General features: G+C 24.5%; 1 protein-coding gene and 1 long non-coding RNA gene across 2 annotated transcripts; both read right to left on the bottom strand.

Annotated features, from left to right (window-relative positions):
* Positions 1–685: 685 nt before the first annotated feature.
* On the bottom strand, positions 686–2,914 carry LOC114366995. Its single transcript, XR_003657102.1, has 3 exons — positions 2,845–2,914; positions 1,860–1,988; positions 686–1,021 (listed from the first exon to the last, which is right to left on the bottom strand). It is a non-coding gene; the product is annotated as an uncharacterized LOC114366995 (long non-coding RNA).
* A 3,745-nt stretch (positions 2,915–6,659) lies between these two features.
* On the bottom strand, positions 6,660–10,915 carry LOC114425896. The gene is made up of 5 exons (XM_028392876.1): positions 10,807–10,915; positions 10,178–10,315; positions 9,504–9,632; positions 7,938–8,084; positions 6,660–7,098 (listed from the first exon to the last, which is right to left on the bottom strand). The coding sequence occupies exons 2-5, from the start codon at positions 10,289–10,291 to the stop codon at positions 6,991–6,993; spliced, it is 498 nt and encodes a 165-aa protein (XP_028248677.1). The 5' UTR covers positions 10,292–10,315; positions 10,807–10,915; the 3' UTR covers positions 6,660–6,990.
* Positions 10,916–12,829: the final 1,914 nt, after the last annotated feature.

Genomic DNA, 12,829 nt, shown 5'->3' with positions numbered 1-12,829 from the left:
TTTTTAAATAAAATTAGCAATTTTATAAAAAGAAAACAATGATAAAAAATGTTAAAAAAGTTGATGCTGCAATTCATTCATAACATGTAAAATAGGAAAAGACAAATTGAGAAATGAATGGGGGAAGTGGGCATGGTTATGGGATTATGAATGTAGTAGCTTATAGAATTATTCATCACAGTCCATTTAAGATATCAAGGCTCTAAGTAATTAAGGATTAGAGAGGGTAAAATAGGAATTAAATGGTAATATACAAATGCGCATATCAAAGAGTTTGTTTATACAATGAACATTAACTAAGTTTAAGTTTTCGTATTTTTAGACGAAATTGGATTGAAATTGCATTCAAAGTTTTCACATAAATGTGATGGAAAATGTTATGAAGTTGAATTTAATAATTTATAGTTATTAATTGTTTTAGAAATTATTCAAGTCAATTTTCCAACAAAAACAAAACTTGTCCAACTTAGTAGACGTGAAAATTGGTGTACTAGTCTAGTAACTAGTGTAAACAAACCACAAAACCAGCAAATAAATATGTACCCAACCCTACAAAGCCAACATCAACATTAGAAGTGTAAATCACCCACAATGTGTAAAAGATAAGTTGGGCATGCCAATAATCAGATTCATCACAATAGAGAGATGAAACACAAAATTATTTCAAATAAAAACATACCCAATATCCACAACCATGAAAAGCAACCAATGGATTGAGATCTTTCTAGCAAATTATTAGACTAACCCCAAAAATAAAGCATAGCTGAAAGTCATTTCATCCAACATAGAAATTCAAAATAAAATCATATGAAAATCCTAAATCACATGGAAGTTGTCAACATAGGTATTAAATAAATTGATGAAAATGTTTTACAGTCGGTTTGAACATTATATAATAGTTGATTTTTGTTGATTATGGGTTGAACATGTGAAGCTGATTGTAATAAGCTTCCGAAAGAAACTCTTCAACAAAAGTTCTCATAACTTCTGCTTTTGCTTTTCCTTGAGCAACAAGCATTTCCTGAAAAAATCATGACAAATGATGAAACATTTAGTGAGGAATATTGTGTTGATTTCAATTTGAATCTTTTTTTTGTCATAAACATTATTTATTGGAAACATTGACAATAGAAATTAAATTTTTCGGGTTGAATAGTGATAAATTACAATAAACTCTAAAATAAATAAATAAAAAAATTCAATTTCCATTTCTTTGTTCTTTTCTTTAGCAAACATTTATCAATATTCCAGGAATTTTTAATAGTAAAAGCATCAGGAAAAGTAAACAAAAACAAAAACATTATAATATAGGAGAATACAAAACATTCAAAATATCCATACACAAATCACTTTCATTAATTATTAGCCATCATTTGTTTGATTATTTTTTTTGCAATATTTAATAACAACATTTTGAATAGCAATGGAAAAGATTCCAAACTCCCTGAAAAAGCATACTCATTATAGTTATCATTTTTCAAAAAACGTCCTAGATAGTAAAACTAAAAAGAATATGAAAATCACTAATGATATTATTTTTCTTGAATATATTGATGGAAAGAATTAAAATATCACATTGAATTATGATTTAAAATGTCAAACTTTACATGCACCCCAAAAATAAAAGAGAACTAAACTTTTCTAATTTTGAAAAGAAAAATCACCACTATCTTTAATGCACTCTTTGTTACTTGTTCATGTTGATTGAAAATAACAAAAGGATGTACTACTACTGTTTCTTTAATCACTCTCAATCATGCTCATGAGCTTGTAGTCGTCAGTAAACTTTAACCAATAGTTAAATGTGTTGGAAAATACATTGTTAGCCCTACTTATTTTTTTAAAATAAATATACTCACATCTATTTCATTTTTGGTTTTGTCATTGCTTTCTTCTTTGTCTTGTGTTTTCACCTTGTGACGCCGAGGACGACTTCCATATTTCTTGTAATTCTTAATCTCCTCCAAAGACCGACACTGAATATAAGTCTGCAAAAAAAAAAAATAGTAAAATGAGTGATAATAACAAAAGGCAAACGAGAGAAAACTTAAACATGTTGATATTGCAATTCATTGATTCCTAGCGTGATAGATAGGAAAATATAAAATCTGCAAGAAAAAAAATAATAAAATGAACCATCATAACAAAAACCAAACAAGAGAAAACTTATTAAAAAAGTTGATGTTGCAATTCATTCATTCCTATCATGTTAAATAGGAAAATATAAAATGACAAATAAATGGGAAAGGGGACGGGGTACAGTAAAACAAACTAGTTTAACAAACATCTTAATTTGGCCAAATATTTATACAATGAGACAAATAAGTTAAAAGTTAGATCATTTGACATATAAAATAGACACAATTTTTGTTGTTAAAATGTGCAAATTAATGTATGATTAGATTATATATAAATGTACTAAAAAAATTAGAAATAAAAAATGTCTTATGAATTAAAAAGATAGTTTAACATACAATTGATCTCAAACTAAGCATACAATGAATTATAATAAATATAAACTTTTATCGACTTTATCAGATTTTATTCATGTAATTATTTATTTGTAATTGAATATTATATTATACTGTTATATAATCTAACAATTTACATATTAGTTTTACACACATATATGTAGAGATATGCAAAGAGAATGAATTAAAACAATATAAAAGATATCCCAAACTTTACAACTATTTAGAATCAACTTCAAGAATTTTCAGCATATCATATGTTCCAAAAAAATATTCTTTTAATCTAAGTATATGTTTTAATTAATCAAATATCATATGATCAAAAAAATATTGTTTTAATCCCTAATTTTCTAATTGATTCTCACCCCCTTACCTTGAAGGGTGAGGCGGTACTCCTCTAATTTGCACTCACCTCCGTTTTGCACACACAATTTTAATAAATCCTTGTATGAAGGTTCTTACTTTTATACTATCAATATAATATTTTCTAATGAAGTTCTTGAAATAAATTTTAGAAAAAAAAATATCAACTATCAATAAATGAATTAATTTATTGTAAGGTCATAAATGTCAGTTAAAAATAAATAATTTATTATAGGAGCTTATAATAATAAATAACATTAAATGTTTGGAAGCATTAATGTTTTTAAAGTATTAAAATTGATTAAAAGGTACATTTATTGATTGTTGATATTTATTTCAAATATTCAAAAAAATTAAATATTTGTATGAAGGTTCTTACCTCTTTTCTAATAAATATAATCATTTATTGTATGGTCATAAATGTCCATTCAAAGCAAATAATTTATTAGAAGAACTATTAAAAATAAATAACATTAAATATTTTGTTTGAATAAAAATAGCATTAAATATTTTGAATCATTAATGTTTTTAAGATATTTAAATTAATTGATAAGTATTACCATTGTTATTGTTACAAAGGTATGGAATTTAATAACCCATAAAATGATGAAGTGGTGTAAGACCCGATTAGGTTCATAGGTGAGAGAATGATCTATTTAACATAATAAACTCAATTTAGTTGCCTTCCTTTGTAAAAACATTTCTTGGACTACCAACAATCACACAATAGATTGAGATTGATCACTCACTCAATGAGTTGAGAAACACCAATGGTGTCTAACCTAAGAGTAATAAAAAATGTAATGAATCTAATATATGTATCTATGTATGAATTGAAAATTTGTTTAAGAAGTCAAGTATTTAATCTCAATATAGTATAATAATACATGGAATTAAATATTTAGACAAATTAACTTGGAGGAAAATTTTCCTCTTCTAAATTTTCTGAAATATAACATTATAACAAATCAAAATAAAACAAGATTACCTCTTTAAGTCTATTAAAAATAAAAAATATATGTATTAGGCCATTGAAAAAATAATATATTTTAAATGTAAAATTGATTTGATCATATAAATTACATAAATATAACTAAATGTTTTCAGTATGAACTTTATTGATAATTATTTTAATAAAACATTTGGAAAACAAAATATCAATTGTAAATAAATGTATTGACTTTCTAATATCATAAATAATACAGTAAAAGAGTAAAAGTATGTTTATATAAATAAAAGTCATATAATAAAGAAAATTAAATATTTATCAACATTTAAATTTATATTTGAGCTGAGTAATATGTTTCACAATACATTATCATAAATATTAAGCATAGGAGAAATAATCTATTATAATTCCATCCTTAATAAATAATTCCATCCTACAAAAATTTGAATGTATTTGTTACATCAATATAGTTTTATATTACCCATTTTACAATTTTTAATAAATACTACCAAGTATTTTAATATTATTTTTGAAAAAGGAAACATAAATACAAATAAATTTAATATTTTTTGTTGATAAGGTCATAAATTAATAATCAATAAATCAGAATAATTTATTATGAAATATATAGGGATGGGAAAGTTTAGGATGACACATACCATTCCTTGCACTGTATTGCTTAATTGGATTGGTTTTCTGTCTTTCTTTTTTATGATTTTGTGGCTTGCAAAACATTTGTTTTGAATATTTTTTATATTTTCAAAAATGAGAAATAACCAAAAAAATTATATTTATGAAAAGTTAACTAATATGATTTATTGATTAAATATATAGGGATGGGAAAGTTTAGGATGACACATACCATTCCTTGCACTGTATTACTGAATTGGATTAGTTTTCTGTCTTTCTTTTTTATGATTTTGTGGCTTGTAAAACATTTGTTTTGAATATTTTTTTATATTTTCAAAAAAGAGAAATAACCAAAAAAATTATATTTATGAAAAGTTAACTATGATTAAAAGAAATAAAAAGAAATTCTCTCCATCTCTATTATACTCAAGATACTAATTTGATTTCAGCATATATATTACAATAATATAATTTTATATTCTCATACATCATGAATTTAGCTGATAAGTTTATGAATTATTTTAAAAACAAAATATTGACTAAGAATAATTGTATCAATTTTTATAATATACCGTAAATTATAAATGAGTAAATACTTATGTAAAAGAAAAGTATTATGGACTTAAATATTATTTAAATCCTTATAATTTATTATTTTTTTTCTTTCAATCTTATTTTTTATTATTATAAATTGTTTATTTTATTTGTTGTCTTTAAAGTATTTTAGATAATATTTTTTTTCTGTTCATAATACTATCTAAGTTAAAGCTCTTTAAGGAAAAAAAAACAAAAGAATTATACATCAAACCTAGGTGACAGGCCTATGACCTAACATACAACAAACCTTAGATGAGACCTTTTCAGAAAATAGATGAAGCCACAACTTCTAGTAAATCTTATTTAGTTAGACAGGTAAGATGTCAATTCATTCATAAAAACCTTCTAGATCTAACAAACTGATTTATTTGAAAATTATGAAAAATTATTCATTGTCAGTATTATTATTATTATATTAAAAATTTATAATTTATTTAATCTTTTTAAAACAACATTTTGAACAGTAATGAAAAAGATCTCAAATAAAAATACTTTATATGACTATTATTTTCCAAAATTTCCAACAAAAAAAAAGTAAAACAATAACGAGAATCTTTTTACTAAAAATATTGAAGGCAAAATTTAAAATATGACAAGGAATTGTAATTTAAATTTTCAACCTTTACATGCACCCAGGAAATAAAGGAGAATTGAAATTTTGTAATTTAAAAAATAGAAATTCTAGCATCACCATCTCTAACACCTTCTTTGTCATTTGTTGAAATTTATTAAAAATTATAAATTTGTGTCCCTCTCTCTATTTAAAAGTCATCACTCATGAATTAATTTGTTCTTATTAAACTCTAAGGAATGGTAAAAGGTGCATTAGCTACAAAGGATGTGTTGAGGAGTATGATGGTAGAACCCCTTATTTTGCAAATAATTGTACTCAGTTTTGTTTCATTTTTAGTTCTATTATTGCTTTCTTCTTTATCTTGTTTTTTCACTCTACAACACTGAGTACGAATTATGTGCATCTTATATCTTTCGGCCTTAATAAAGATCGACATTGAAACCCTTTCTCTTCATGAAGATAAAATTGCAAAATATTTTTTTAAATAAAATTAGCAATTTTATAAAAAGAAAACAATGATAAAAAAAATGTTAAAAAAAGTTGATGTTGCAACTCATTCATAACATGTAAAATAGGAAAACACAAATTGAGAAATGAATGGGGGAAGTGGGCATGGTGATGGGATTATGAATGTAGTAGCTTATAGAATTATTCATCACAGTCCATTTAAGATATCAAGATTCTAAGTAATTAAGGATTAGAGAAGGGTAAAATAGGAATTGAATGGTAATATACAAATGCCCATATCAAAGAGTTTGTTTATACAATGAACATTAACTAAGTTTAAGTTTTCGTATTTTTAGACGAAATTGGATTGAAATTGCATTCAAACTTTTCACATAAATGTGATGGAAAATGGTATGAAGTTGAATATAATAATTTATAGTTATTAATTGTTTTAGAAATTATTCAAGTCAATTTTCGAACAAAAATAAAACTTGTCCAACTTAGTAGACGTGAAAATTGGTGTACTAGTCTAGAAACTAGTGTAAACAAACCACAAAACTAGCAAATAAATATGTACCCAACCCTACAAAGCCAACATCAACATTGGAACTGTAAGTCACCCACAATGTGTAAAAGATAAGTTGTGCATGCCATTAATCAGATTCATCACAATAGAGAGATGAAACACAAAATTATTTAAAATAAAAACATACCTAGCCTAACCCAATATCCACAACCATGAAAAGGAACCAATGGATTGAGATCTTTCTAGCAAATTGTTAGACTAACCCAAAAGAAAAAAAGCATAGCTGAAAGTCATTTCATCCAACATAGAAAGTCAAAATAAAATCATATGAAAATCCTAAATCACATGGAAGTTGTCAACATAGGTATTAAATAAACTGATGATAATGTTTTTCAGTCGATTTGAACATTATATAATAGTTGATTTATATTGATTATGGGTCGAACATGTGAAGCTGATTGTAATAAGCTTCCGAAAGAAACTCTTCAACAAAAGTTTTCATAACTTCTGCTTTTGCTTTTCTTTGAGCAACAACCATTTCCTGAAAAAATCATGACAAAGAATGAAACATTTAGTGAGGAATATTGTGTTGATTCCAATAGGTATTTTTTTTGTCATAAACATTATTTACTGGAAACATTGACCATAGAAATTAAATTTTTTGGGTTGAATAGTGATAAATTACAATAAACTCTAAAATAAATAAATAAAAAGTTCAATTTCCAGTTCTTTGTTCTTTTCTTTAGCAAAAAACATTTCTCAATATTCCAGGAATTTTAATAGTAAAAAACATCTGGAAAAGTAAACAAAAATAAAAAAACATTATAATATAGGAGAATACAAAACATTCAAAATATGCATATTCACATCACTTTCATATATTATTAGTCATCATTTGTTTGATTATTTTTTTTGCAATATTTAATAACAACATTTTGAATAGCAATGAAAAAGATTCCAAACACCCTGAAGAAGCATACTCATTATAGTTATCATTTTCCAAAAACCGTCCTAGATAGTAAAACTAAAAAGAATATGAAAATCACTAATGATATTGTTTTTCTTGAATACATTGATGGAAAAAATTAAAATATCACATTGAATTGTGATTTAAAATGCCAAACTTTACATGCACCCCATAAATAAAAGAGAACTAAACTTTTCTAATTTTGAAAAGAAAAATCACCACTATCTCTAATGCACTCTTTGTTACTTGTTCATGTGGATTGAAAATAATAAAAGGATGTACTACTACTGTTTCTTTAATCACTTTCAGTTCTACTCATGAGCTTGTAGTTGTCAGTAAACTTTAACCAATACTAAAATGTGTTGGAGAATACATTGTTAGCCCTACTTATTTTTTAAAATAAATATAGTCACTTCTGTTTCATTTTTGGTTTTGTCATTGCTTTCTTCTTTGGCTTGTGTTTTCACTTTGTGACGTCGAGGGGGACTTCCATATTTCTCGTAATTCTTAATCTCCTTCAAAGACCGACAGCGAAAGCCTGTCTCCTTATGAATATAAGTCTGCAAAAAAAAAAGATAGTAAAATGAGTGATAATAACAAAAGGCAAACGATAGAAAACTTAAACAAGTTGATATTGCAATTAATTGATTCCTAGCATGATAGATAGGAAAATTTAAAATCTGCAAGAAAAAAAAATAATAAAATGAACCATCATAACAAAGACCAAACAAGAGAAAACTTGTTAAAAAAAGTTGATGTTGCAATTCATTCATTCCTATCACGTTAAATAGGAAAATATAAAATGACAAATAAATGAGAAAGGGGACGGGATACAATTATGATGATCATAGAAATAGTGTAGCTTTGGATTTTTCATCACAATCCACTTTAAGATATAAAGACCCTTAGCCCTTAGTATTTAAGGGTAAATTTGGACAGATAGAGACTTGTGAAATAAAAATGACATTAACTTATAATACACTAATTGAGGAATATGGAAGGTAGAACAAATATGCTGTGGTTTGAAAATTATTTGATGACACAAAAACAAGACACCTTTAACCTAATAATCTAACTTACTGAACGTTGATTAAAATATACACTTAAGGTAGAATGAATGTTGAGGCGGAAAATATTTATAGAGATTTTTAGCATAGAGTCATGGTTCTCTATTTGATGCTTTATGCAAAAATGGGTTTTATCAAATCTTTTTTGAGGATACTGGAGAAGAGAAGATTATAGAGAAAGGAGGTAACATTATTGTCTTGGACATTACTTATATATGGAAGGAAAACAATGGGATAAAATTGTGAACCCTATATAATCAACAATCCATTTTTTTTCTCATTTGGAATAATGACAATTATAATTTGTGTGGACATCTTGATCATATTAAGGTTACTACTTGGAATATGGTTTTTTTTCCAAAGTAAAGCCTGGACATTGCTTATTGTCTAATTGGTTTATTAACCCTACTACATGAATTGCTTGTTGTTATCTAAATATATAGAATGTTGTTTTCTCTAAGTATGATCTATTTTATTAATATATCATTGATGTATTGATGACATATGCCTATATTTTATACCTGAATGGTCTATAAAAGTATCATATTTTTGTTTTAAAATCACAATGTACTAACATTTCAATTTTATCACACAGACTATTGTTGATGATTTTTGTATAAAAACTACTCTTCGTAGTTTGAAAAGAAATACTTTGTAAATATTCAATATATTGCTCAAACTAACTATTTATTGTAAGAAATATATTTAAAAAATAGATCTCTATGTTCACTATGTGTAATATTTACCTAAAATATTTAAGAAATAAACAAGTTTGTTAATTTTCCCTCTAGATTTTTTTACATAATAAAACAATTGAATTAATGAATTCACTTATGAAAACCCATCTTATCTTAACTCAAAAAGGAAGAAGATAAATAAACATCAAATTTTCATTTTAATTGGATTACGTACCGTATCGAACCTGTTGGCGATCTTTCGTTCTTTGCGTATAACATACCAATTTTTAATCGATTCAGGTGGCGTTTTAAAGGGTCTTCCTCGTTTTGGCTTTGAATTTTGTGTCGCAGGTGGGGTTTCATTCTAATAACAACAGAAAGATATATAAGTTAAACTTATTGGTAAAAATGTAAATAGAAAGATAAAGTGTGCAATGATATATATATATATATATATATATATAGACACACACACACACACATACGATTAAAAAAATATATTCATGAAAATCAACACAAAAATTCAAACTATGCAAATACATGATGGACTGTCCTTTTAGGATTCAGTTTATCATATGCACAATTGTGTCATAGTCTAGTTGAAATTCTTATATATGTTTGAAAATTGTTAATTGATTAGCTTAATTTAAAATTTATAAGCTATTTAGCCTATAAATTAGGAAAACAAACTTGTTTAACAAACATCTTAATTTGGCCAAATATTTATATAATGAGACAAATAAGTCAAAAGTTAGATCATTTGACATATAAAATAGACACAATTTTTGTTGTTAAAATGTGCAAATTAATGTATGATTAGATGATATATACAAGAAAATTATAATAATGAAAATTTTGAATTATTTTGAAAAAAAAAGAAATGTTAAATTGAAAATTAAATATATATACCTCATTTTTTTGGTTGTTAACAACATGGTCACAACCAATGTTGTAATTAGTAGGATTGCAAATGGATTCTGGTGTTGCGTGTATAGCTTCAACATCATTTAAGGAGTGAGTCATCCTTATTGCGGTTTGGAATTCCTCCTACATAAATGTAACATAGACAATGAGATAGTTGAATTATGAAAACTTAATTAAATACATGTACTAAAAAAATTAGAAAGAAAAAATTTGTCTTATGTATTAAAAAGATAGTCTAACACACAATTGATCTCAAACTAAGCATACATTGAATTATAATAAATATAAACTTTTATCGACTTTATTAGATTTTATTCATGTAATTATTTATTCATAATTAAATATTATATTATACTGTTATATAATCTAACAATTTACATATTAGTTTTACACACATATATATAGAGATATGCAAAGAGAATGAATTAAAACAATATAAAAGATATCCCAAACTTTACAACTATTTAGAATCAACTTCAAGAATTTTCAGCATATCATATGTTCCAAAAAAACATTGTTTTAATATAAGTATATGTTTTAATTAATCAAATATCATATGATCCAAAAAATATTGTTTTAATCCCTAATTCTCTAATTGATTCCCACCCCCTTACCTTGAAGGGTGAAGCGGTACTCCTCTGATTTGCACTCACCTCCGTTTTGCACACACAATTTTAATAAATTCTTGTACGAAGGTTCTTACTTTTATACTATCAATATAATATTTTCTAATGAAGTTCTTGAAATAAGTTTTTGAAAAAAATAATATCAACTATCAATAAATGAAATAATTTATTGTAAGGTCATAAATGTCTGTTAAAAATAAATAATTTATTATAGGAGCTTATAATAATAAATAACATTAAATGTTTGGAAGCATTAATGTTTTAAAAATATTTAAAATGATTAAAAGGTACATTTATTGATTGTTGATATTTATTTCAAATATTCAAAAAAATTAAATGTTTGTATGAAGGTTCTTACCTCTTTTCTAATAAATATAATAATTTATTTTATGGTCATAAATGTCCATTCAACGCAAATAATTTATTAGAAGAACTATTAAAAATAAATAACATTAAATATCTTGTTTGAATAGAAATAGCATTAAATATTTTGAATCATTAATGTTTTTAAGATATTTAAATTAATTGATAAGTATTACCATTGTTATTTTTACAAAGGTATGGAATTTAATAACCCATAAAATGATGAAGTGGTGTAAGACCCGATTAGGTTCATAGGTGAGAGAATGATCTATTTAACATAATAAACTCAATTTAGTTGTCCTCCTATGTAAACAAATTTCTTGGACTAGCAACAATCACACAATAGATTGAGATTGATCACTCACTCAATGAGTTGAGAAACACCATTGGTGTCTAACCTAAGACTAATAAAAAGTGTAATGAATCTAATATCTGTATCTATGTATGAATTGAAAATTTGTTTAAGAAGTCGAGTATTTAATCTTAGTATAGTATAATAATACATGGAATTAAATATTTAGACAAATTAACTTTGAGGAAAATTTTCCTCTTCTAAATTTTCTGAAATATAACATTATAACAAATCAAAATAAAACAAGATTACCTCTTTAAGTCTATTAAAAATAAAAAATATATGTATTAGGCCATTGAAAAAATAATATATTTTAAATGTAAAATTGATTTGATCATATAAATTATATAAATATAACTAAATGTTTTCAGTATGAACTTTATTGATAATTATTTTAATAAAACATTAGGAAAACAAAATATCAATTGTAAATAAATGTATTGACTTTCTAATATCATAAATAATACAGTAAAAGAGTAAAAGTATGTTTATATAAATAAAAGTCATATAATAAAGATATTTAAATATTTATCAACATTTAAATTTATATTTGAGCTGAGTAATATGTTTCACAATACATTATTATAAATATTAAGCATAGGAGAAATAATCTATTATAATTCCATCCTTAATAAATAATTACTAAGTTTTCTAACATAAACTAATATGAAAATCCTACAAAAATTTGAATGTATTTGTTACAACAATATAGTTTTATATTACCCATTTTACAATTTTTAATAAATACTACCAAGTATTTTAATATTATTTTTGAAAAAGAAAACATAAATACAAATAAATTTAATATTTTTTGTTGATAAGGTCATAAATTAATAATCAATAAATCAGAATAATTTATTATGAAATATATAGGGATGGGAAAGTTTAGGATGACACATACCATTCCTTGCACTGTATTGCTTAATTGGATTGGTTTTCTGTCTTTCTTTTTTATGATTTTGTGGCTTGCAAAACATTTGTTTTGAATATTTTTTATATTTTCAAAAATGAGAAATAACCAAAAAAATTATATTTATGAAAAGTTAACTATGATTAAAAGAAATAAAAAGAAATTCTCTCCATCTCTATTATACTCAAGATACTAATTTGATTTCAGCATATATATTACAATAATATAATTTTATATTCTCGTACATCATGAATTTAGCTGATAAGTTTATGAATTATTTTAAAAACAAAATATTGACTAAGAATAATTGTATCAATTTTTATAATATATCGTAAATTATAAATGAGTAAATACTTATGTAAAATAAAAGTTTTATGGACTTAAAT

The sequence above is a fragment of the Glycine soja genome, chromosome 9 (genome assembly GCF_004193775.1).
Source record: "Glycine soja cultivar W05 chromosome 9, ASM419377v2, whole genome shotgun sequence".
Classification (NCBI taxonomy): domain Eukaryota; kingdom Viridiplantae; phylum Streptophyta; class Magnoliopsida; order Fabales; family Fabaceae; genus Glycine; species Glycine soja.
This window is presented reverse-complemented; position numbering and strand designations above follow the sequence as displayed.

What these genes read in the sequence shown, in the direction of transcription:
- LOC114425896 (XM_028392876.1), bottom strand. Translation starts at nt 10,291, where the DNA reads ATGACTCACTCCTTAAATGATGTTGAAGCTATACACGCAACACCAGAA. An exon ending in TTAACAACCAAAAAAATGAG is followed by an intron (nt 9,633 to 10,177) that starts GTATATATATTT and finishes TGTTGTTATTAG; the next exon opens with AATGAAACCCCACCTGCGAC. An exon ending in TCGCCAACAGGTTCGATACG is followed by an intron (nt 8,085 to 9,503) that starts GTACGTAATCCA and finishes TTTTTTTTGCAG; the next exon opens with ACTTATATTCATAAGGAGAC.